At 45.8% G+C, this 27,377-nt stretch overlaps 1 protein-coding gene across 1 annotated transcript in view; it reads left to right on the forward strand.

Annotated features, from left to right (window-relative positions):
• The window catches only part of astn1 (astrotactin 1), a 3,463,295-nt gene that overhangs the window by 2,197,768 nt on the left and 1,238,150 nt on the right, over positions 1 to 27,377 (forward strand). The window contains exon 15 of the mRNA XM_070888265.1: positions 2,465 to 2,631. Within this exon, the coding sequence (XP_070744366.1) occupies positions 2,465 to 2,631 (167 nt within the window). The remainder of the gene's footprint in view (positions 1 to 2,464; positions 2,632 to 27,377) is intronic.

The raw sequence follows: 27,377 nt of genomic DNA on the forward strand, positions 1-27,377 counted from the left end.
AAGACTCAATACAACCCCAGTTCAGTCGAGGTCATCCACAATGAGGTATGCAGTTGTGAGCTTAGTGGATGAATTGGTACCACACTGGTAATGTGCACTTTGATTGTTAAATCTTTGTTAATAAACCAACTAGTTCTATATAGCAATGTGTTGCTATGCATTCTTAAACAAAGAACCCATGAAGCAAATACATTACAAAGGGCATATCTCCGCAGAGCACATAAATTATCACTGTTTCAATTAAGCTCTGATTCTGTATATGGTGATAATTTTAATCTATTAAATAATTCTTGAGCTATTTTTCAACGCAATAAGTAGAATAGAGTTGCAAAGTTGCCTAGACAACAAGAAAGAATACAGTGTTTTCTGTACTTGATGTACATTCATTTTTCATTATTTAATTTGTTTTTTTATGCAGTTGCAATACTTAAATAAATAATGCCTACACTCAGCAAATTATTCCTGATAGACTTCCAGTAATAATGTCATAATCTATGATTGAAAGCTGCCAATGCCACAACAACCAAACTGAATTACGTCACCACAACAAATTCATAATGTACATAAATATAAATAGGGAATGATTGCAATGCAATAATCTATTTTCCATTTGAATTACGTGAGATCCACTCTTGCGGCTTGTGATACTCAATTAGATTTCAGCCAGCATCTCATTGCTAGGTCTCCATTATTCCACATATAAACCATGTGAACACCTCAATTAGATTCCAGCCTGTAACCCACTCCCAGGGGTCCACTCTTTTAACCATGAACATGTCTTGTGTATGCAAGTTGGGCATGCTCTGATGCAATCAATCTTTGGTATGAGGCAGAAGTCCCACTCCAAATATTTCAGTACATAATCTGAGGGAGTGCTGCACCACCTGAGGTATTGTTTAGTGTATGAGACCTTAAAGCAAGGCCCTGCCTGCCCTTTCAGGTGTACAGAAAAGATCCCCTGGCTCCGAATAAAGAGGAAGGGAGTTCTCTGGGTGTGCAGGCCTACATTAAACCCTCAACCAACATCACTAAAACAGTTGACATGATGGGCACTATATAAATGCGCATTCTTTCTGCATTCGTGTTCACCCAGAGGCTAGGCCCAAAACCTACCCCTTCATCTGAGTTCAAGAATGCGATGAAAGAAAGAAAGTCAGACTGACTTGCATTTATAGAGCGCCTTTCATGACCACCGGGCGTCTCAAAGCGCTTTACAGCCAATGAAGTACTTTTGGAGTGTAGTCACTGTTGCAACGTGGCAGCCAATTTGCGCACAGTAATCTCCCACAAACAGCAATGTGATAATGATCGGATAATCTATTTTTGTTGTGTTGATTGAGGGATAAATATTGACCAAGACACCAGGGATAACTCCCCTGCTCTTCTTCAAAATAGTGCCATGGGATCTTTCACGTCACCTGAGAGAACAGATGGGGCCTCGGTTTAACGTCTCATCCAAAAGACGGCACCTCCGACAGCACTGCACTGTCGTGTCAACCTAGAATTATGTGCTCAAGTTCCTGAATATAAGAAATAGGAGCAGGACTAGGCCATACGGCCCCTCAAGCCTGCTCCGCCATTTAATACAATCATGGCCTCAGGTCCACTTCCCTGCCCAATCTCCATAACCCCTTATTCCTTTATCAGTTCCTGAAGTAGGACATGAACCCACAACCTTCTGACTCAGAGACACATGTGCTACCCACTGAGCCACAGCTGACACTCTGGGACTCACAGCCTTAAATAGTGGACAACAGAAGCTGTTATGAAAGTAACATGGAGATTAGAAATTAATGGAATAAATTGAAGAATTTATGTTGCAACAAAATATGTGACTGGTTTTCTTTGACTCACTGCAATTGTAACAGATTCAATGCAGGCTTACTAACAGATATCACATCCCTAGCCACCCAATCAGAACAACAGAAGGTTAGTGATGAACATTGCAGCACAGAAAATCAGTGAATGAATAAATTATTGGGGCAGTGGCCATCACTGAATAGTTCATAGAGCAGTGGGCACTAGCAAATAAATGAATGGAAATGTGGGCACTGGTGAATACATTAATTAATAGAGCAGTAAGCACACAAACAAATGAATAAATTAAAGAAACATTGGATACAAGTGAATGCATGAATTAATAGAGCAACAGCTACCTGGCAAATCAATAAATGAATACAATGGCAACACAAGACAAACACACGAGTCAAAGGAGAAACGAGAGCGCTCCTTTTGCAAATCCTTCTCCGTTGCCATTTTTGAGCAGGTTTGTGCTAATCCGGGTCTTGGGGGCAGATCCAAGAGGTGAATGGGGATGGAGGGGGGCGAAAGTGTGCGCCTGATGCAAGATATTTAATAACGTACGTCTTTCAATCCTATTATGCTTTTGTTTTGTTACATGTATACCCATGGGTCCTCTCTTATTCATTCTGTAACGTTTCTTGTCCCATTATTTTTCCCGCAGTGCCCTCTGGGACTCAGCCCGATGAAGGATGGCTCTGGCTGTTATGACCGACACATTGGCATTGACTGTTCAGACGGAATGAACGGTGGTTGTGAGCAGCTGTGCCTGCAGCAGACCACACCTCTCCCAGATAACCCCTCACTCTACAACATCGTGATGTTCTGCGGGTGAGTCTCCAGCATTCCCGCGCTGATTTACTCCGTGAACTGCAGAGAAGTAAAGTGTGTAGGAAAAAAAATAAAAGTCTCGAGATGCTGACTGGAACTGGAGCACGTGACAATAAATATAAATACTTCATGATATCAGCAGGCAGTCCTTATTCTTAGTTCATTTTCCGTATTTCTAATCAATGCTCAGCTCCTTCTTCAAAAGTGGTTCAGGTTTGATGAGTAATACTCTGACTTAATATTTAAAGTGGAATTTAGGACATTAACCCATGAAGTACTGATTCAGTGAAGAACACACCAGGTTAAAGAGTTTCATGTTCCTCATTGTCAGCCCTTATACCTTTTACCATCTACCTTTTATATGCAGTTAAAAAAAATATATTTTTCAGCCTTTGAAGGTATGGTACTATACCCAATAGCTCAGGGGTCAGGAGTTCAAATCCCACCACGGCAATTGTGAAAACTAAGTAAACTAAATCTGGTAGTTTGTGGACTAGCAGCAGGAAAGAATAACCATGAAAACTGCTGGATTGTTGTAAAAACCCAACTGCTTCCGTAATGTCCTTCAGGAAGGGAATGTGCCATCCCTCACCCAGTCTGGTGTGTTTTTAGACTATATGGTTTACTCTGAATTGGCCGAGCACCCACTTAGTTGTATTTAAGAAAAATCACACTTTATATATGCGCTACTCTTAAGTACTGTATATGTACAGTGCATACCAGATTAAAGCAAATGATTCACTTCTGTGTGGTACTATACACCTTGTGGGTGCCAGTGTCAAGTCCTGTGTGTATAAATATATATAAATATATATCTATATATATATATATATATATATATATGTGTATATATATATATATATATGCAGTATACACAAGGGAGAAATAGATTCTTAATTTGTGTCTCAACCTGAGAAACTTTGGTGTCACTCAGTGTCAATGCCAGTACATCTATACTGCACACCTGATATGACTTTGTTCTAGTGTTTAGCTTGTGTCTCATTGTCAGCCCCTATTCATGATATAAAGATTTGTTTCTCACAATAATCAGCTATTTACAATATATGTTAATGATTTAGATGAAGGAATTGAATGTAATATCTCCAAGTTTGCAGGTGACACTAAACTGGGTGGCAGTGTGAGCTGTGAGGTAGATGCTAAGAGGCTACAGGGTGATTTGGACAGGTTAGGTGAGTGGGCAAATGCATGGCAGATGCAGTATAATGTGGATAAATGTGAGATTATCCACTTTGGTGGCAATAACCGGAAGTCAGATTATTATCTGAATGATGACAGATTAGGAAAAGGGGAGATGCAACAAGACCTGGGTGTCTTGCTACATCAGTCATTGAAAGTAGGCCTACAGGTATAGCAGGAAGTAAAGAAAGCAAATGGCATGTTGACCTTCATAGCGAGAGAATTTGAGTATAGGAGCAGGGAGGTCTTACTGCAGTTGTACAGGGCCTTGGTGAGACCACACCTTGAGTATTGTGTGCAGTTTTGGTCTCCTATTCTGAGGAAGGACATTCTTGCTATTGAGGGAGTGCAGCGAAGGTTCACCAGACTGATTCCAGGGATGGCAGGACTGACATATGAAGAAAGACTGGATCGACTAGGCTTACATTCGCTGGAATTTAGAACAATGAGAGGAGATCTCATAGAAGCATATAAAATTCTGACGGGATTGGACAGATTAGATGCAGGAAGAATGTTCCCGATGTTGGGGAAGTCCAGAACCAGAGGTCACAGTCTAAGGATAAGGGATAAGCCATTTAGGACCGAGATGAGGAGAAACCTTTTCACCCAGAGAATTCTGAACCTGTGGAATTCTCTACCACAGAAAATTATTGAGTCCGGTTTGTTGGATATATTCAAAAGGGAGTTAGATGTGGTCCTTATGGCTAAAGGGATCAGGAAGTACGGAGAGAAGGCAGGAGTGGGGTACTGAAGTTGCATGATCAACCATGATCATATTGAATGGTTGTGCAGGCTCGATGGGCCGAATAGCCTGCTCCTGCACCTATTTTCTATGTTTCTAAGTGCAGACAAAAGCAGAGAGAGACTAATCAGGTTTAAAAAAATGAAAGAAAACAAAAAATGAACTGTATAATGTTGGGTTTAGGAAAATCCTTATTCTTCCCTTCTACTACAGGCATGCAGACTCAGCACAGCGAGCCATCTGATTAATAATCTTTATAAATGAACACACTCATACAATCCATTACATGTAGCACTCATGAGATAGGTACCCAAAAGCTCATGAACAGACAACTCGTCGGGAGTGTGGGTGGGGGGGTGGTGGTGCTCACTGTAGCTCAGTACATGACTAGGTAGAGTTGCGATAGTGCAATATCTTTATATGGCTAATCACGTAATATGTGTCTGGTTAATGCATAAGCGCATTTCTACCATGTGCGATTAATGCTTAAGTACGTATGGCAATGCTATCTCATCAACATGGATCATCCCCCCCTCCCCTTCCCATGCGTGCTCATTCATACTTTTTTATTTGTTCATGGGATGTAGGCGTCCCTGACAAGACCAGCATTTATTGCCCATCTCTATTTGCCCTTGAGAAGGTGGTGGTAAGCCACCATCTCAGAGTTAACCACGTTGCTGTGGGTCTGGAGTCACGTGTAGGCCAGACCGGGTAAGAACGGCATATTTCCATCCTTGGGTTTTACGACAATCCGGTAGTTTCATGGTCACTGTTACTGATACTAGCTTTTTATTCCAGAATTTATTTAATTAACTGAATTTAATTTCCCCCAGCTGCCATGGTGGAATTTACTCAACTATTTACAATCTATATTGATGACTTGGATGAAGGGACCAAGTGTAATGTAGCCAAGTTTGCTGATGATACAAAGATGGGTGGGAAAGCAAGTTGTGAGGAGAACATAAATAATCTGCAAAGGGCAAACATTTGTTAGATGGAGTTTATTGTGGGAAAGTGTGAGGTTACCCACTTTGGCAGGAAAAATAAAAAAGCTAATTATTATTTAAATGGAGAGAGATTACAAAATGCTGCAGTACAGAGAGACCTGGGGGTCCTTGTGCATGAAACACAAAAAGCTAGTATGCAGGTACAGCAAGTAATCAGGAAGGCAAATGGAATGTTGGCCTTTATTGCAAGGGGGATGGAGTATAAAAGCAGAGAACTGTTGTTACAACTGTACAAGTGTATTGGTGAGGCCACACCTGGAGTACTGCGTACTGTTTTGGTCTATGATTTGCTATACTTACATTGGAGGCTGTTCAGAAAAGGTTCGCTAGGTTGATTCCTGACAGGAAAGGATTGACTTCTGAAGAAAGGTTGGGCAGGTTGGGCCTATACTCATTGGAGTTTAGAAGAATGAGAGGTGATCTTATTGAAACATATAAGATACTGAGGGGGCTCAACAAGGTAGATGCAGAGAAGATGTTTCCACTCACGGGGGAATCTAGAACTAGGGGGCATATTTTCAGAATAAGGGCCGCCCATTTAGAACTGAGATGAGGATGCATTTCTTCTCTCAGTGGGTGTTGAATCTTTGGAATTCTCTACCCCAGAGAGCTATGGAAGCTGGGTCATTGAATATATTTATGGTGGAGATAGACAGATTTTTGAACGACAATGGGCAGGGAAGTGAAGCTGAGCCCAGGATCAGATGAACCATGATCTTATTAAATGGCGGAGCAGACTCGAGGACCAATGGCCTACTCCTGCTCCAATTTCTTATGTTCTTATGTTGTTATGTTCTTACTAAGTATACCTAACCATCTACATAACGCCAGCTATTCTACCTTGCTTATTAACTCTTGCACATAACTTAAACACACATAAAAAACTGTCCTGTTAAATATGCAAGGAAAGTATATACCCTTGAAACATCAAAAGTGTTTCTCAAAATGGATGAAAACAGAATTAAAATGGAAATTAGAAGAAAAAATGGGCATTGAAAAATGGGGGAGAATTTTGAGAGGAATTCTAAAATTTGCTAAAATTGGTAAAATGAGGTGTTGGGGTATGAAAACAAAATATACTAAATGATTGTTTTGGTTTCAATGCAGTAAAGTAGTAAGGGGGAAATTGGAACTCTAAAACATAAAAGTGGAAATGAACTTGAAGAATTTAAATTAGTTGAGATATTAAATCAACATTTTCGAAATGATTTATGAAAAAATCAACAACAACAACTTGCATTTGTATAGCGCCTTTAACATAGTAAAATGTCCCAAGGCACTTTGCAGGAGCATTATTGAACAAAATTTGATACCAAGCCACATAAGCAGATATTAGTGTGGGATGACCAAAATCTTGGACAAAGAGATAGATTATAGGGAGCGTCTTAAAGGAGGAGAGCGAGGTAGAGAGGCGGAAAAGTTTAGGGAGGTAATTCAAGAGCTAAGGGTCTAGGCAGCTGAAGGCACGGCCGCCAATGATGAAGCGATTAAAATCGGTGATGCACAAGAGGCCGGAATTGGAGGAGTGCTGATATCTTGAAGGCTTGTCGGGCTGGAGGAGGCTACAGAGTCAGGGAGGGGTGAGGCCATAGAGCGATTTGAAAACAAAGGTGAGAATTTTAAAATTTGAGGCATTGCCGGACCGGGAACCAATGTAGATCTGGGAGCACAGAGGTGATGGGTGAACACAATTTGGTGCAAGTTAAGGCACGGACAGCAGAGTTTTGGATGAACTCAAGTTTATATGGGGTGGAGGAGGGGAGGCCAGCCAGGAGTGCATTGGCATAAATCCTTTATTTGAGGACTTTAAAATCTGTTGGGCAGTTAAAGGCACCTGAGACTGACAAATTCCCATGACCAGATGGCACATTTCGGGGGTGGGGGGGTCGGTGGGGTGCTACCAGTTCCCACAAAATTGCGCGGGAGTTAGCGAAGGCACGAATGCAGTAGCGCTGTGTCCCCTTAGACCGGTGCCACGGGTGATGTCAGCGCTAGCATCGCGGGGCGCGAACCAGGTCGCACACCCATCGCGAGCCGAAAGTTAAAGGGGAGGTGCGCTGCACCACGCGCCGCCATTTTTTTTTCCGACTCACCGGTCGGGCCACTGTCCAGCAATGTCGCAGGGTCCGGGCCGCGATCGTGATGCCTGGCACTCCGTTTGCTGCCACGGCACCCCTTCGCCTTGGTGGTCCAGTGGAGGCCATCAAAGGGCCTGCAGAGCTTGCAGCATCCCTCTCCTTTAATGGAAGGGGAGTCGCGTTGAAACGCACCAGTGCTCCGCGGAGAGGCCGTGTAGTGCTGCACGATGCACCCGGATAGCTCCCCCGATACTGCTCTGAGAGGATACAGGGCGTGCAACATTGCGCTTCACTTCCTGTGAGGGGCGGTAACCCGAATTTTACTTCTGGTGTGGGACTTCTGTACTGGGTGCAGAATATCCGGCCCCGGAGAGGTTAATGCCCCCAACCGGGGCGATAGGCAATTTCGCCACTAAAGTGTTTAAATTATTCAATTATTGGCCATTAAGCAAACACGAATAATAGGTGAAATAGGAGAAATTCTTCTAAAAGGCAGGCTAGAGGAATATCTACAGAGGAATAAGAACCAGACAGCATAGATTTAGGAGATAAACCAATTGCTAAAACTCCTCAACTTCTTCCACATCTCAGATAAGATAGTCAATTCACCAACCCCTGCAAATAGTTTCTCACTATTTACCTTATCAAAACCTCATATAACACTTCCACCAGATCTCCGTTTAACCTTATTTTAGTAAAAAGAGCCTGTTTCACTAGTCTCTCCTCACAAGTAAAGTATCTCATCCCAAGTATCATCTCCATGGCCTTGACATCGTTACTAAAGTAAGGTGCTCAAAACTGGGCACAGTGTTATAACCACAGCCTAATTAATAATTTATATAGGTGTGGCTTTGTCTCTGATCTTTACTCCATTTATTAATGCCTCCATTTATTACTTCAGATGCCTGGGCCCTATGCTCTGGAATTCTCTCTCTAAACTCATCTGCCTGGCAATCTCCCTGTCCTCCTTGACGACCATCCTTAAAACCCATTTCTTTGGCAATCAATTTTTTGATTAGCATCTGCGAAGCGGCGTTAGATGCTTTTTTCAACGTTAAAGGCACTGCATAAATGCAAGTTCATAGATGGGTTACAGCACAGAAGGAGGTCATTCGGCCCGTCGATCCCATGCCGGCTCTCTGCAAGAGCACTTCAGCGAGTCCCACTCCCCTGTCCTTTCCCCGTAGCCCTGTACATTTTGTTTTCCTTCAGGGACTTATCCAATTCCTTTTTGAAAGCCACGGTTGAATCTGCCTCCACCTCCCCCTCAGGCAGTGCATTCCAGATCCTCACCACTCACTGCGTAAAAATGTTTCTCATCATGTCGCCTTAAATCTGTGTCCTCTGGTTCTTGACCCTTCCCCATGGGAGCAATTTCTCTCTATCTACTCTGTCTAGACCCCTCATGATTTTGAACACCTCTATCAAATCTCTCAACCTTCTCTGCTCTGAGAACAACCGCAGCTTCTCTCATCTATCCATGTAACTGAGGTCCCTCATCCCTGGAACCATTCTTGTAAATCTTTTGTGTACCTTTAAGGCCTTCACATCCTTCCTAAAGTGCGGTGCCCAGAATTGGACACAATACTCCAGTTGAGGCTGAACCAGTGTTTTATAGACATGTTGTCATAAAACCTAGGATTCCCTAACTTTTTTTTATACAGCTTGATCAACTTGTCTACCCTCTTTTAAAGATTTGCGTATCTGAATGGCTGAGGGGTTACTGTGCATCTAAAAATGTACCCGGAGCATATTCTAATAATAACCAGTGATGCCAGAGTCTTGTCGACGCAGGGCAGTCGTGAGTGCCAGGATCGCTGAATCCTCCTCTGGACAGTTAGAGTTAATCACCACCTAAATATATGCAGTTCCAATTCATTCAGCAATATAAGGGATAAAAAGAAAGAAAGACTTGCATTTATATAGTGCCTTTCACGACCACCGGACGTCCCAAAGCGCTTTACAGCCAATGAAGTACCTTTTGAAGTGCAGTCACTGTTGTAATGTAGGAAACGCAGCAGCCAATCTACTCACAGCAAACTCCCATAAACAGTGTTGATTAAGGGATAAATATTGGCCCAGAACACCAGGGATAACTCCGCTGCTCTTCTTCGAAATAGTGCTATAGGATCTTGTACATCCACTTGAGAGAGCAGACAGGGCCTCGGTTTAATGTTTCATCCCTCAGTTTGATGTCTCTTTCCTGCACCTCCAACAATGCAGCGCTCCCTCAGCACTGCATTGGAATGTCAGCCTTGATTTTTGTGCTCAAGTCCCTGGAGTGGGACTTGAGCACACAAACTTCTGACTTAGAGGTGAGGACTAACTGAGCAACAGCTGACGTGGTTACCTATTGTGCAACAATATCTATTTATTCAGCAATGTACAGCTTACACATTGTAACTGTAAGGAGCTTCTATTTATTCACAAGGTTACGCATTATTTTAATTTCCCTGCAAGGCATAGCAGGAATTCTGATAATTGTATGCTCTATTATCTATTGAGAAAGTTAAGAGTTAAGGTACAATGCCGTTCTTGCAATTGTCTTCACACTGGAAATAATGAGTTTTTTGTTATCTTTAGCTGCAAGTTGGTTATTGTTCTCGGTTTAGACACTTAATGATGTTGTGTGGTGAAAATCATCAAAAAATTCAGCAAATAAACATTCTGCAAGGTAAAAACCACTGACAGAATAAATTGGAATTAATTTAAAAATTAAATTACTTTCTGCTCCTTGAGTTCCAGGCTATTAATTTCAATTTATTTAAAAAAAAAGAAAAATCACTTAAGAAATGCACTTCAACTAAAATCCTGGTCAAAAGCAGGGCTGTAGATTTTATCATCATCGGCAGTCTCTCGAAATCAAAGAAGACTTGCTTCCACTCGAAAAGTGAGCTCTCAGGTGACTGAACAGTCCAATACGGGAATTAAAGTATCTGTCACAGGTGGGACAGACAGTGGTTGGAGGAAAAGGTGGGTGGGGAGTCTGGTTTGCCGCACGCTCCTTCCGCTGCCTGCGCTTGTTTTCTGTGTGCTTTCGGCGATGAGATTCGAGGTGCTCAGCGCCCTCTCGGATGCTCCTCCTCCAAGCAATCATGAAAAGGGTCTTCCTGTTAATTTTGTTCATTTTTGGAAAATTATCAGCCATCTTATACCCCACTGGAGGAATACAAGTGGAATAACAGCCGCGGAAATCTCCCAATATGGACTGTTGCAAGTTTATTTGTTTCTCGCTTACTTACTGGCATGACTTTTGTGAGTAGTTATGATTATCCAGCCAAATCGGGGCTAAATGAGGATTTATTCTTACATGGGAGCAATGGCTGCTCTTTATGAAGCAGTTGGACCCTTGTTTGCCAGCCAAATTTTGCAAATTTGAAAACAACAACTTGTATTTATATAGCGTAGTGAACGTAGTGAAATGTCCCAAGGCGCTTCACAGGAATATTATGAGATAAAAAATTTGACTGCAAGCCGGCAAGGAGAAATTAGCACAGTTGGTCACAGAGGTAAGTTTTAAGGAGCATCTTAAAGGAGGAAAGAGAGGTGGAGAGGCGGAGAGGTGTAGGCAGGGAGCTCCAGAGCTTGGGGCCTAGGCACCAGAAGACACGGCCACCAATGGTTGAGTGATTACAATCAGGAATGCTCAGGAGGGTAGAATTTGAGGAGGTGTTGTGGGGCTGGAGGAGATTACAGAGATAGAGAGGGCTGAGGCCATAGAGGGATTTGAAAACAAGCATGAGAATTTTGAAATCGGGGCATTGCTTAACCGAGAGCCAATGTAGGTCAGTGAGCACAGGGGTGATGAGTGAGTGGGACTTGGTGCGAGTTAGGACACGGGAAGCCGAGTTTTGGATCACCTCTAGTTTATGTAGGGTAGAATGTGGGAGGCTGGCCACGAGTGCGTTGGAACAGTCAAGTCTAGAGTTAACAAAGGCATGGATGAGGGCTTTAGCAGTGGATGAGCTGAGGCTGAGCTGGGAAAAATAAATCTTCACACAGCCTCTCCTTGCAATGTCGAGCAGCTGGTGAAAAATCCATGACAGCTGTACAGGACCTTGATTAGGTTGCGCTGAATTTGGTGAAGGGATGGAAGCTGAGAGCAGTCTAGAATAAATGTCCTGCCCATGCTGCAGAGATGGCGGTGAACAGATTAGACGTCAGATCACTGGATTAGACCCAGTCTTTTGAAGAATTGCAGCCACAATGCTTTTTGATGAAATAACATTTCCTAATGAAATCAGCTGTGAGAAATCTTTGAAAATGTAGGCTTTGACTTGGGTCAAGGTAGACAACATTTTTAACACTAGGAGATCTTGCCACCACACACCTGTGGTGTCAGTGCAGCTTTCCTCTTACCACCCCAACTACACTAAGAAACTTACAGAAGCCTATTGAGAGTGTCAGCTGTAGCTCAGTGGGTAGCACTCTTGCCTCTGAGTTCAAAGGTTGTGGGTTCAAGTCCCATTTGAGCATATAAATCTTGGTTGACACTCTAGTGCAGTGCTGAGGGAGTGCTGCGCTGTCTTTTGGATGAGACTTTAAAACCGAGGTCCCATCTGCTCCCTCAAGTGGATGTAAAAGATCCCAAGGCACTATTTCAATGAACAGCAGAGGAGTTATCCCCCGATGTCCTGGCTAATATTTATCCCTCAATCAACATAACAAAACAGATTACCAGGTCATTATCACATTGCTATTTGTGGGAGCTTGCTGTGTGCAAGTTGGCTGCCACATTACAACAGTGACTACAGCCCACAAGTACTTAATTGGCTGTAAAGCACTTTGAGGCGTCAGGTGGTCATGAAAGGCACTATATAAATGCAAGTCTTTCTTTTTTATTTTTACATGATAAATAAGGTCTATGGGAGTGAATTTCTGCAAGGATTCTCCAACTCATCGGCACTAACTTCAGTGAGAGAGCAGGCAAAACCCTGAAAAAAGATGAATTAAACTCTGTTCATACTGTTAAGTATGGAAGAACTCCACAAGACTGAGTACTGTTAGCTAAAACTGATGTGGCCTTAGTCTCTTTAATACAACTCCAGAGTGCCTAAACAGCATGGCAGACAACCTTTTATGCTCCCTGGCACCGAGGTGTGCAGGTGACTCTTGGGCCTCCAACAGTTGCGCCCTCTGGTCTTACACAATTACAATGTTTACATACATAACACATACCATTCTTGGGGACTTTGTGGCTCCTTCAGTAAAGTTATGTTTATCATCATAGGCAGTCCTTCGAATGAGGATGACTTGCTTCCACGAGTTCACAGGTGTTTCGATAAAGGACCCGATGTTCCAGTCCTGAACTCCAATTGAGGGGGTGTAAGATGCCTGTGCGTGAATTTCTTTAACGTGTGGTGACCGTTGCACATCAGCCACCACACAGGCTTGGCAGAGCTAGGTCTTGGTCCAGTGGCAAGGATTACAGTTGTACAGGGCATTGGTGAGGCCATACCTGGAGTATTGTGTACAGTTTTGGTCTCCTAACCTGAGGAAGGACATTCTTGCTATTGAGGGAGTGCAGCGAAGGTTCACCAGACTGATTCCCGGGATGGCGGGACTGACCTATCAAGAAAGACTGGATCAACTGGGCTTGTATTCACTGGAGTTCAGAAGAATGAGAGGGGACCTCATAGAAACATTTAAAATTCTGACGGGGTTAGACAGGTTAGATGCAGGAAGAATGTTCCCAATGTTGGGGAAGTCCAGAACCAGGCGTCACAGTCTAAGGATAAGGGGGAAGCCATTTAGGACCGAGATGAGGAGGAATTTCTTCACCCAGAGAGTGGTGAACCTGTGGAATTCTCTACCACAGAAAGTTGTTGAGGCCAATTCACTAAATATATTCAAAAAGGAGTTAGATGAAATCCTTACTACTAGGGGAATCAAGGGGTATGGTGAGAAAGCAGGAATGGGGTACTGAAGTTGAATGTTCAGCCATGAACTCATTGAATGGCGGTGCAGGCTAGAAGGGCCGAATGGCCTACTCCTGCACCTATTTTCTATGTTTCTATGTTTCTATAACCAAGACCACTGGAGACCTGCTCTGCTGCACGGACCTAGTGCACACACATAGCGCAGTGTGGGCTGGCCCATGCTGCCCCTGCGCCCTCGGCTCTTCTGGGCCCCGTACCCTCATCTGTCGCACCTCTGCCACAATCTCTCGCCCCTCCTCCGCCATAAGCATTCATCACATCCTACCACAGGAACTCTTCGCTCATCCGCCCCAACCTTCCCACTCCTCTGTACCTGGGTTCTCCCGAGGTTCCTGCCCACGCTCCAAAATGGCGACTAGGGTTTTGAAGACGTCACCCAGTCGCCCATCTCAAAATCGTCGCACATTTGGAGCAGCTCGCGCTGGAGGTTGAAGTGGTATGCTCCAGTTCTTTTATAGCCCGATCTGCGGAGGTGTTCTCTCACAGGTCGGGGTGCCATGAGTTATGGTGGACAAGCAAGAACAGTCCTATGGAAAGTCACCCCCTATATCTCCATTACAAATGTAGTGCATCTAACGGATATTTCCTGTCCATCACAGTTCAGATGTCATACCATATTTATGTGCCACAAGCCTGAAAAGTAAAATAAACGAAGAGACAACAGGCATATAAAATAATGGGACTAAGATGCTCGCAGCCTCTTAATTGGCCATTGCATGAACTCACCAAGTTTTTACTGAACAGAAATTGAACTCTAAGTTTTAAGGGACACATACACCTATAATTTAGCAGAAAAAGATACACTGTGTCGAACTTTCCAAGACTCTATGCCACCAGCATGGCCTCCAACATATTGAGTGGTTTATTGGAAATTCGTCAGCAGTGTACTCACAATTTCTGATTGGCCACTGGCTGTGGTCAAGGCCGCACTGGTGTTATGGGTTGTGGGAAATTCCACTCTGTTTTACATGGTATTGTGCTCCTGTCCTTGTCAATTGCACGTGGCTCACTATTAGTGACACCATGGAATATCTGCTGGTAGAGATATAGGCCAGGATTTTCTATGGTCTGTGCGGGCACGATTTGAGGTGGGCCGGGTTGGCAATTTGAAATATCTTGGAGCAGGTCGGGAACCGCTGTCAACCCGCACCCACGTGCCTTTCCCTCGGGAGCATTTGTCAGCGCGGCAGCGACCCGAGCAGCAGAAGTGTGCGAGTTAATTCAGATCATTATGAGGTACTTGCCAAACCCTTAAGTGTCCTTTTAACCCGACCTTTCAAATTTCCATGAATGAGCTTGGGAATCACGCAGCTCGGGAACCTGAGGCAGAAGTTCAGTGGCCATTGATCCAGCTCATTAGTGCACAGCATAAAAAGTACAATAAATACTTCTCACCTGACACCTGGTTACTTTGCTAAGGCAGATGCTGTTGCTGAGTGCATTGTCAGCACAGATTTAGTTTCCTAGAGGTTTCAAGTGTCTCCAGCAAAGTCGGAATCCACTGGGACTTCATTGGTAGAACCTATCTGACCATTGCCAGATTGCTTCTGTCATCTCTACTTGACCAGCCATCTATTACATCAGAATGGACGCGGTTTATACTGTCTCAACTTGGTCCTCAGAATCGGACCTCGATGAGCCCTAACACCAGCAGCACCAACAACAATACCGCCAACTTTCTCCTCAACCACTTGATGCTGCACAGGATAGAGGGCATCAGCGCAGGGCTGCACCGTGCCAGAGGCGATAACCCCAATACAGCGTATACAGGCAGAGGATGAGCTTCCTCAACATGATTGAGCAGCAGTGTCAAAGTGGCCCAGATTGTCGCAGACATGTGCAGATTGCTGGAGCAGGACCTGCAGCCCAGAGGACCGGGTGGACACGCCTTACCACTGGCTGGCACAGTCACCAGTGCCCTCCACTTCTTCGCCTCAGGCTCCTTCCAGGAATTTACAGCAGACATTTACGGCATCTCGCAGTTGGCTGTCCACAGATGCATTACACAGGTCACCGATGTCCAGTTTGACAAGTCAGCCAATTACATCAACTTTGCCACTGATGGAGCCAGGAGCAAAGGGTGCTGGCCTTTGCCACTCTGGCTGGCTTCCCACGGATGCAGGGCGTCATCGACTGCACACATGTGGCCATGGGGGCACCCCATCATCACCCAGGAATCTTTGTCAACCACAAGGGCTTCCATTCCCTCAATGCTGCAACCACAGGAAGATCCTCATGCATGTGTGTGCCAAATTTCCTGGTTGCTGCTATGACTGTTTCGTCCTGCGCCAATCCACCCTCCCTCAGCTCTTCGCTCCTCCAAACAGACTTTCCAGCTGGCTGCTTGGGGATGAGGGCTATCCACTGAAGACATGGCTCATGACACCCTTGAGAAGGCCAAGTACTGAGGCTGAGGAGAGAAATAATGATAGCCACATTTTCACCGATGTGTCATAGAGCAGACAATAGGCATTCTGAAAATGCGCTTCAGGTGCCTTGACAGATCTGGAGGAGCCCTTCAGTGCGCACCAGTCAGGGTCTCCAGAATCGTCATGGTCTGCTGGGTGCTGCACAACATATTGCAGCAGCGAGTATTAGCACTGCATGAGAAGCAAAGCATTGAGCACACAGTCTTTTTGGAGGAGGAGGAGTTGTCGCAAGAGGAGGAGGGATCACAGGAGGAGAAGGAGGGGTTGCAGGAGGAGGAGCATCAGCTGGAAGACGAGGAGGAGGAGGAGCTGGAGGAACCTACGGTCCAGATTCCCCAGCACCCGAGCACATTGCTGCCCAGGAGGCCAGGGACTGGGGCTCAACATGGCCAGATTTATTTACCTTTGCGCCTTACACCCTGGCCGCCACATGCTGCGTCAGGTTGGCACCACCCCACAGCAACACCATAAAGCATCCCTACAATGACCAAACCATTTCTTTCACAGTGACCACCATTGCTGGAGGGAACATTAAGTCTCACCATTCACTCCAGCTCACTGAGCCACATCCAAAATTGCACACAAATTTGTCCATGACCGGAAAATGGTGAAAATAAACACTTTATTTGTGACATCACAATAATGGAAATGATGCAGAAACATTTAATAAAACACCGAAGTGGCTACCCTTGTGCATCTAATTGTGTTTCATCTTTCTCTTAAGCGTGCTTTTACGAGGTGCTACCCTTGGAGGTAGAGGTAGGCTGCTCACCTCCCTGCTGCGACTGCATAGACACATTTGGCGGACATCTTCTCGGTTTTGGAGCCACCAAAGTCTGCTCCTCCTGTGACTGCAAGGGCAGACTCAGTCATCGCTGTCCAAGGAGGCATGTTGGGCTCTGACTGAGGGGCGAAGGGGGGGGCAGGGGGTGCAACGGAGGAGAAGTGCGAATGCTTTGAGAGGAGCCTACACTTCCATGTCCTCTCTCAGCATCATCCCTCTCATGGGCCACCCACAAATCCGTTAGCAAGGGGCTGGAGAGCACCTTGCTGCACAGCAGAGGGGCCATGAGGAACCATGTCTACACTGACTTCCCTCCGAGAGAGGAGATCTATGAGCCTCTGTCATCTATGCTCCATAGATAGCCATCTTTTCTCCATAGAAACCATGTGTTCCTGTGAGTGGCGCATTAGCTGCTCCATGCAGGTGGTCATCCTTTCCAAGGAATAGCGTACAATCACCAACGTCTGTGACACGGTGATGCTCATGTTGGAGATGGACTGCATTCACTGCACATTTGCAAACATCGTGGTCGCAAAACCTGTCAGAGCCCCCTGCACTTCTTGATGGAGCTCCAGGATCACCCTCTGTCTGAACTGCCCCAGAGGCTCAGCATCTGCCTGCAGCTGAGCAGAGCTGGGAGTGTCCTGTGCCCTTCAGTGAGGAGTCTCCACTGCTGTCCCTGTCTCCACCATCTGCTCTTGCTCACTTGTGACCTGTGAGACACAAGGTGACAACACTACTCTATCTGGCGTGGGATCCACCAAGGTATGTGTATCTGCGCTGGTACTGGGTGTGCTTAGCATGACGGTGCATCCTCAGAGGCTGGAGGCTCCTGGACAGTGGGGGAGGCTCTTGATGGACTTGCAGTACTGCACCCAGCTCCTCCTGACCACATTGTTGCTGTTGACTTTGTCTGCTATTTGGAGCCAGGCTCCTTTGAAGCACATGAAGGGAGTCACCAGAGAACCTGGGTGCAGCCCTCTGTCTCAGTGCCATCATGTTTGGCACTCTTTCCAGCAATCCAATGATGCAGTGCACTGCCTGCACACTCCTAGAAGAATGTTCAAATGCAATGTGGCCATGGCTCCTTTAACTATCCCAGCTAAAAAGGTGTTATTGATGACATCATCAGACCTGCACCATTTAATTGGGCCAGGTAATCCACAGGGTGGCCTTAATAGGACCCATTAATGAAAAGTCGATCTCGGGAGCAGGACGGAACGAGGAGCGGATTCATGACCTGCCACAGTGACTGTTCACACTTGACCCACCCAACTAGAGAAAACTCCGGCCTAATTTTTCACTCAATGCCTTTGTTACCTCTAGACTTGACTATTCCAGCGCAGTCCTGGCTGGCCTCCCACATTCTACCCTACGTAAACTAGAGGTGATCCAAAACTTGGCTGCCCCTGTCCTAACTCGCACCAAGTCCCGCTCACCCATCATCCCTGTGCTCGCTGATCTACATTGGCTCCTGGTTAAACAACGCCTCGATTTTAAAATTCTCATCCAGTTTTCAAATCCTTCCATGGTCTTGCCCCTCCCTATCTCTATAATGTCCTCTAGCCCCACAACACCCCCCCGCCCCTCCCCCCCCACCCCCCGAGATGTTTGTGCTCCTCTAATTCTGCCGTCAAGAGCATCCCTGATTATAATCGCTCAACCATTGGTGGCTGTGCTTTTTGTTGCCTAGGCCCCAAGCTCTGGAACTTCCTCCCTAAACCTCTCCGCCTCTCTACCTCTCTTTCCTCCTTCAAGTCGTTCCTTAAAAGACACCCCTTTGACCAAGCTTTTGGTCACCTGTGCTAATTTTTACTTATGCGGTTTGGTGTCAAATTTTTATCGCATAACACTCCTGTGAAGTGCCTTGGGACTTTTCACTACGTTAAAGACGTCATGTAAATTCAAGTTGTTGTTGTTGAATAATAATGAGCTTGTTATGGATGCTGGGTCAATTTAAATTTTCGAGACTGAGGTCAACACATTTTTGTGAGGTAAGGAATTTAGATATATGGATCAAAGGCAGGAAAAATGGAGTTGAAGTACAGATCAGCCATGATCTAATTGAATGTCGGAACAGGCTCGAGGAGCGGACTGGTCTGCTGCTATTCTTCTGACACCAAACCAGCACTTCTGGGACTTTTATTAAATTCATTTGAGTTCAAGTCCTCAGGGGCAAGGGTGTAGAGGATGAAATTTCTCCCTAATTTAGGACCAATTATTTCTAAATTTGCAGGCTCATTCAGAATGACCATGACGTGACTGATATGAGGAAAAGTACTATACTAATGCAGTAAGAGCTGCACGTCTGAAGATGGGGTAACTTAGAATGAGCTTTACGTGCAGCTAGTTGAGCTATACCTGATCTAACAACAACAACTTGTATTTATATAGCGGCTTTAACACAGTAAATCCTCCCAAGGCGCTTCACAGGAGTGTGCTAAGACAAAACAAATAAATTTGACACCGAGCCACATAAGAAGAAATTATGGCAGATTACCAAAAGCTTGGTCAAAGAGGTAGATTTCAAGGAGAGTCTTAAAGGATGAAAGAGAGGTAGAGAGGCGGTGAGGTTGAGGCAGGGAGTTCCACAGCTTGAGGCCTAGGCAGCTGAAGGCACCACCACCAATGGTTGTGTGATTATAATGAGGGATGCTCAAGAGGGCAGAATTAGAGGAGCGCAGACATCTCAGGGGGTTGTGGGGCTGAAGGAAATTACAGAGATTGGGAGGGAAGAGGCCATGGAGGGATTTAAGAGTAATTGATGCCTGCATTTAAATCCATCACCTAGATAAGCACAAAAGTTCACCCAAAAGAAGCTCAAAATTAAACACTGACCTGGTTCATCACCCACTCGGAGCAGAAATAGCTAGAGTGAAGTAGTCAGAGTAAGCTGCGAAGTATTTCTATTCAGTGTCGGGTCGACGCCTTATACAGTCTGTCTCACATGCAAGCGTGCTGGCGGGCACATAGAAAGGCAGAACTTCTGCATTAGTGTTTATGCCTTTCATTATTGATAGTTGACAGGTTTACACACTAAATCTGCAGGGACAATAAATAGTAATTCAGCAATCTGAAAATAATTATCTTGTATTGATTTACAGTTGGATCTGACTTTGGATGTTGCATCAGATTACAGTGGGAGTAAAGCTTAAGGAGATACTGTGTGTGAAAGCTATGACCCACGTTCAGCAGTTTTACTGTTTTTTTTATTTAGCTTTTGTCTTTTACTTATTTATATGGCTTAATATCTGCTCATGACAAGTCTAATTGATTTCAGGTTTAGTTATTCTATGTATACATATTAAAGCACAGCACATTTCTTCCATTCCTCATTCAGTTAAGAGAATAGCTTAGAAATGATAAGGCTATAAACAATGCACCCATCGCACATTAAACACATTTCTTCAACTGAAATCCAATAGATTCTCCTGCTGAACAATTCATTTGTCAATTGCTTCCCTCAATTTCATTTCTTTTCAAGTGTCCCTTTTATTCGTTTACACTCCCCCTCTAGCAGCACATTCTATTTCGATTCCCCGCTCTTCAAAATCAGAAATCTTGTCTCCTGCTGCTTGCATTTGTTTATCATGACAGGTAGCTATGGAACCTTGCCTGAGCATTGAACCGACTTGCTGTCACTAGTCTGTGAACCCAATAATGCTCATCTGACTTGTGCATAAAAGAAACTACTTTGGCTTGGGAGTGCGTTCAGCAGGATAAATGCGAGTGCCAGGGATTCGAACTTCTGCACTCCATTTCTCATATTGGACACCAGTACAACAGACAGAGCATATCTTAGATACCAAACACAATTCCTAATGGGGTAAAAATTGGTGAGTGAAGGGAGTGCGTAGTGCATGATTGTGCATTTCCACTTGCTCAATGTCAGATTTAGACCAGATCTTGAACCAGCTAATTCCATGATGTCTATTATGCATCTGCTGACACAATGTTGATCGTCATTTACAGAGAGCTATCTATAGCTCCTGAGCACATAAATCTAGGCTGACACTCCAATGCAGTGCTGAGGGAGTGCTGCACTGTTGAAGATGCCATGTTTCAGTTAAGATGTTAAAACCGAGGTCCCAGCTGCCCTCTCAGATGGACGTAAAAGATCCCATGGCACTATTTCGAAGAAGAGCAGGGGAGTTATCTCTGTGTCCTGGCCAATATTTATCCCTCAATCAACATAACACAAAAACAGATTATCTGGTCATTATCACATTGCTGTTTGTGGGCGCTTGCTGTGCGCAAGTTGACTGCTGTGTTTCCCACATTAGAACAGTGGCTACACTCCAAAAGTACTTCATTGACTGTAAAGTGCTTTGAGTCGTCCAGTGGTCGTGAAAGGTGCTATATAAGTCTTTCTTTTTCTTTCTGAGCATGAAATCAAATTCACTATCCATAACATCCAAATCTGCCATTGCAGCAATCAAATAACATAATGAGGCGGGGCATGAATGTAACCGAACATGGTATAATACTGAGCTCTGCTCTGTGACATCCAGTGTTATCCGTAATTATTTTTGGCGCCACGTGGCCCAATCAAAATGCCACACATGCGCGAGTTTTGCATTGAAAAGTTGGCTGTGTGGGATCCTTGGAGCACTGCACGGCCGCGCAGCTTAAAGGGAACTTTGCCGAAATCCCTCACGATTAAGTGGACTCTTTAAGCTTACAGGTAGACCTTCAACTAGCTGCCCAGATATAAAACTAGCATTGCAAATGGGCTGCCCGTTATTGAACGCACAGGAATTTTATTTCCAGTTTTCGTGCTCAGGTGGCAAGTTCAACCTATCCAGTAGTTGCTGCTGTTTCCTGAGAATTCATTGAAGTTCTGGATGCCAGCTAGAAACATGGAATTGCAGTCCATAATGAGTCAGTGCCTTTGTAATGGGTGGGGTTAGGGGAGAAAATAATGAGAGAAAATAGCAAAGAAGACGAGCTTCAATGAATTACAGCTCTCTAATTAGCATCAGTAGCAAATATCAACACTGTTGTATGTAAATGGTACAGTTATATGGTTTTACAGATAAACATGCACATACACACACACACAAGCATCACACAAATCATATACACAGTGCAAGCTGCTTATAATAGGCATTTGTCTGTTATAAATGGCTGACCCTTATTTCTCTGGCAACATAGGTGATTTCCAGATGTTTAAATGGGGACGAGTGCAGGTATCTAGGTATTTTAATTTTGTACTAATATGACGTACATCTGCTGTAGCTGTTATCTTGTGAGCAGCTGCTTCTGATCTTCCCGGAGCAATATAGTTCATGCAGCTAATCTTCGAGCTGATCCTCATGCCCAAGTGGATTTCTAAGTAAGATTGCCTGTCACAGACTAAGACAAGTGCAGCTCAATGGTAAATCAATTGCTTACAACAGCTGCTGATTCTTCAATTAAAGTGGCACTGGTGTCCATTTTAAACATCAAACTATTGAACTCTATTACTTTGGTTTGGGACTCAGGATTTTGCCTGAAAGTTAATGACTGTCCCAAATAATGTATAGTAAATCAGAGGATAACTGACTTTACAATGATAGAGCTGTTAGAATCATAGAATGGTTACAGCACAGAAGGAGGCCATTCGGCCCGTTGAACCCATGCCGACTCTCTGCAAGAGCACTTCAGCTAGTCCCATCCCCCGCCCTTTCCCCCATAGCCCTGCACATTTTTTTTTCCTTCAGGTACTTATCCAATTCCCTTTTGAAAGCCACAATTGAATCTGCCTCCACCACCCTCTCAGGCAGTGCATTCCAGATCATAACCATTTGCGGCGCAAAAAAAAGTTTTTCCTCATGTCGCCTTTGGTTCTTCTGCCGATCACCTTACATCTGTGTCCTCTGGTTCTCGACCCTTCCGCCAATGGGAACAGTTTCGCTCTATCTACTCTGTCTAGACCCCTCAAGCTGTTGTACCATGAAATACCACCAACGATGTCTCTGCAAGATCCTGCAAATCCCCTGGGAGGACAGACGCACCAACACCAGTGTTCTCGATCAGGCCAACATCCCCAGCATTGAAGCACTGACCACACTCAACCAGCTCCGTTGGGCGGGCCACATTGTTCGCATGCCAGACACGAGACTCCCAAAGCAAGCGATCTACTCGGAACTGCTACACAGCAAGCGAGCCCAAAGGAAAAGTTTCAAGGACACCCTCAAAGCCTCCTTGATAAAATGCAACATCCTCACCAAGACCTGGGAGTCTCTGGCCAAAGACCGCCCTAAGTGGAAGAAGTGCATCCGGGAGGGCGCTGAGCACCTCAAGTCTCGTCGCCAAGAGCATGCAGAAAGCAAGTGCAGGCAGCGGAAAGAGCGTGTGGCAAACCAGACTCACCCTTTCCTTCAATGGCTGTCTGTCCCACCTGTGACAGAGGCTGTAATTCCCATATTGGACTGTACAGTCACCTAAGAACTCACTTTTAGAGTGAAAGCAAGTCTTCCTTGATTTTGAGGGAATGCCTATGATGATGACGATGACCATGAAATCCAGAATGTACAATTATAGGGCCCAACTTTCCACATGATTCGCGCCTGATTTTTAGGAGCAACTGGTGGAGAACGGACTATTTTAGAAATCGCAATTCTCCACATTTTTTTTTCTGCAGTTCTAGTCAGGTAGAACAGTTCTAGTTTAGAACAGAATTTTTTCTTCAAAAGGGGGCGTGTCCGGCCACTGACGCCTGATTTGAAAGTTTCCACAGTGAAAATGTACTCCAAACTAAAGTAGAATGGAGCCAGTGAAGATTTTTGTAGAACTGAAAAAACCTGTTCTACACATTAAAAAATCAGGCGCAGGTTACAAATTAGGCGTCCAGAACGAGGTGGGGGGAAGGGAACTCATTAAATTCGACAATAAATCCTTATTTATACTTCTACAAATATTATACAAATAAATCCAACCTGAATAAACATTTATAAGCCACGAAAAGATTAAATAAACCATCTTCCTACCTGTGTGAAAGTGCTTCAGCCAGGGAGAATTCTGCCGTTCGTGCCGCTGAGCGGGAGGGGGAGAGAGAGAGAGAGAGGGAGAGAGAGAGAGAGGGAGGGAGGGAGGGAGGGAGGGAGGGGGAGAGAGAGAGAGAGAGGGGAGGGAGAGAGAGAGGGGAGGGAGAGAGAGAGGGGAGGGGAGGGGGGAGGGAGAGAGGGAGGGAGAGAGAGAGGGGGGGAGGGAGAGAGAGGGGGGAGGGAGAGAGAGAGAGGGGAGGGGGCGAGGGAGGGAGAGAGAGAGAGAGAGAGAGAGGGAGGGATGGATGGAGAGAGAGAGAGAGAGGGAGAGAGAGAGGGGGGGCGTCGGGTCGGGGAACAGGAGCGCGGGTCGGGTCAGTCGGGGGGAGGGGAGCGGGTGTCGGGTCTCGGGTCGGTGCGGGGGGAGCGGGTCTCGGGGCAGGGGGGGAGCGGGTGTCGGGTCAGGGGAGTGGGTCTCGGGTCGTCGGGGGGGGGGAGCGGGGGTCAGGTCTGGTCGGCGGGGGGGGGGGGAGGTGGGGGAGCAAGTGTCGGGTCTGGTCAGGCAGGGAGCAGGAGCTGGCCGTGGGAGGAGCCCCAGTGAGGCCATTGGGCCAGGGCTAGGGGCTGCGTGCTTCGGGCCCCTCCCACACAGTTCGGCGCCTGGAGCTACTGCATTTGCGTGCCGACTGTAGCGCGCATGTGCAGAGGTCCCGGCACTGTTTTCAGCGCAGGGACCTAGCTCCGCCCCCCCACAGCTCGTGCTGACTGCGCCAAAGGCCAGAGGACCTGTAAGTAGGTACAGACTACCGAGGATTTTTTTAGGCGCCGTTTTAGGCGCGAAAAACGGGCGCCCAGCTCGGAGGGGCGCCCGTTTTTTTTCTTGTGGAAACTTGGGCCCATAGTTAGGACAAGAGATTTGTTGTGGAGCACGATCCCTTGATAAAATCCTGTTCCATTTTCTCTGTAAAAAAATAACTTTCTTAGATAATTGCTGTGCTCAATTTTAATCAGCAATATTTTTCAAGGTTCTGCTATTCTGCCTCTCTCAATTTGCCAAAGAATAAAAGAAGCTTCCCACTGGTTATTCTTAACGACAGCTTGTAACATTGGCATGTGCTCTGCTTACCGAACATTTAATCCGCAGTCTCATTTTAAGCTGAACTGTGCCGAACGATTACCGAACTGTTTATCCAGCAGTTAGAGTAAAAACCCAGAAACGTCCTTCAATGTTATGTGGGCTAACAGGCAGAACACAGGCATTTTAAAACATGTTGCTGATTAAAGTGACAGCAAGGGTGAAAATTGTCTGGGAATATGTGTAAAGCACCTCTTGCAGATACCTGTGATTTTAGCTATTTTTCCCACTGATTTCTGCAATTTTCACCACAGTAAATCTATTGCCTTAATAATAAATGATTTCCAATAGCATTGCACACAGACAAAATGTTTCTCTGCCTCTCTCTTTGTATTCGCCTGTGCTCACCCTCTGTCTTTGTCTCTCTATCGCTCTCTAGCAATAAATAAACAACCCCTTAAAAAACTTTGTTCCCCATTAAAAACATTTTTAAAAAAGCTCCAAAATCCATTCAAATTTTGGAGAAAAATCTAACTCTCAGTTTATGTTTGGTCTTGGGCTTCAATTTGTAGTGCATATTTTCTGCAATGACTAATACATGCTAAAATCTTACCACCAATTTTTAATTAGAGACTACAGGACCGAATTGCCCCCTTTATTAAGACCTATTACCACCTCTAAGTGGCGGTAATGGGGCGGTAAGGCCTATCCGGCAGATGGTGCGACCCATCTGGAATTGCCCCTGAACCGGGGGCGACCGTGTTTCCGGCCCGCCCAGCGCTCCGATCCGTTGTTGGCCGCACACTGACCCCTTACCGACTGGAGGCAACCCCTTCTCCGACCTGCAGCGCAAATTGTCCCGTGGGAGTGCAGGCGCCACCAGTCGGTGCCACTGATAGCTTCGCGAGTCGGGAAGCTGCCAATGGCTGGGCGATGCGTCCAGCCTTAAAGGGGAGGGCGCACCGCCGTGGACACCATTTTGTTTTAAGTGTCGGCTGACTCTGGTTCGACCAGGCCACCAACAGGCTGCGCAGCACCACCTAATGGGCGCCAAGGAAGCATCGCAGCATCTGTCCCCTTTAAGTGAAGGAGAGGGACATTGCTACGCATCAGCGCGCCATTGATGGACACTGCCACGCTTCCGATGTTCGCCCGCCCCTCCTCCGCCTCTAACAGCGCCCCAATGCACTGGGAGGTGTGAAAAAGTTAAAGAGCCGAATTTTCCGGCTCTTCCCTCCGACTTCCGCCAGGCAGTTATAATTCGAATAACGGGGCGGATAGCAATTTCCCACCCCCCCTACTTGTTTTCATTCCTGATTGCTACAGGTTGGTAGGAAATTTGTCAGGAGGGAGCAGTCTGAATGTAGGGATAATGGGTATGTAATCCAATTGGCAGGCCAGGCCTCATAGTGTCCCCCAGGGATGTGTAATGGGCCATCAGCTTTTCACTATATTTATCAATGACTTAGGTGAAGGAATAGGTAGCTATGTATCCAAGTTTGCTGATGACATAAGTTAGGTGGCACAGTAAGTAGTGTGGAGGGAAGCTGCAAAGGGACATTGATCGATTAAGTGAGTGGGCAAAACTGTGGCAAACGGAGTTCGATGTGGGAAAGTGTGAAGTCATCCACTTTAGACCTAAGAAAGATCGACACTAAGGGCCCGAAATTGATGTACTCACCGCCCACTGCCGCTGACTGCCGCCCACTGCCGCCGACATTCCTCCTCGGGTTCCGCCCAGCGCCAGTTTGGATCTGGTCTGGAGGAGCGAGCCGCCGGGAGCCGCCCGCTGATGTCAGCGGATGGCCGAGTGGGGTAAGTGGACTCCCGCCTGCCGAGATGCCAGATTGGTGTGGGCGGGAGTTGGCGGCAGAACGAGGGTGGACAGCTGTGAGGAGGCTGGTCTGTCCCTGACGGTAGGTCTGATGGGCTGAAAAAAAAGGTGAGTAAATATTTTTAAACTTTTTCTTTATAGGGACTTACCTGGATGGGGTCCCCTGAAGGTCTTCCAATGGTTGTTTTTGATGCTTTTTCTTTCCAGGTCTTCGACCCTCTGCAGGCCCAACTCCATCCTCGGTGGCACTTGGGCAGCAAGCGCCTTTGCCGCTGAGATTGGGAGCTCCCGCTGGCTGCTGCCCAGATTGGCAGCGTAAGTCCCTCATTTGCCGCCCGCCGACCTTCGAGGGACCTTTTTGATGAAAACCCCGTCCAAATTACCGTCAGGTACCTCGGCGGCCATCGGCGGTCCTTTGGGCGACACTTGGGCGGACAGGGGACCTTCACCAAATTCGGGCCCGTAGAGAGTATTTTCTAAATGGCAAGAAGCCGGGAACTGTGGAGGTGCAGAGCGTTTTAGGAGTCCATGCACAAAGATCACTAAAAGCGCGTAGATAAGTACAAAAACATAATTAAAAAGGCTAATGGAATGTTAGCCTTTATCTCAGAAGGGCTGGAATACAGTTATTTAAAGCTCTGGATTAGATCGCAAGTACGGCTGCCAAGTACCCTAATTGAGTGTTATGCTCAT

Source organism: Pristiophorus japonicus, chromosome 8 (assembly GCF_044704955.1).
Source record: "Pristiophorus japonicus isolate sPriJap1 chromosome 8, sPriJap1.hap1, whole genome shotgun sequence".
Classification (NCBI taxonomy): Eukaryota; Metazoa; Chordata; class Chondrichthyes; family Pristiophoridae; genus Pristiophorus; species Pristiophorus japonicus.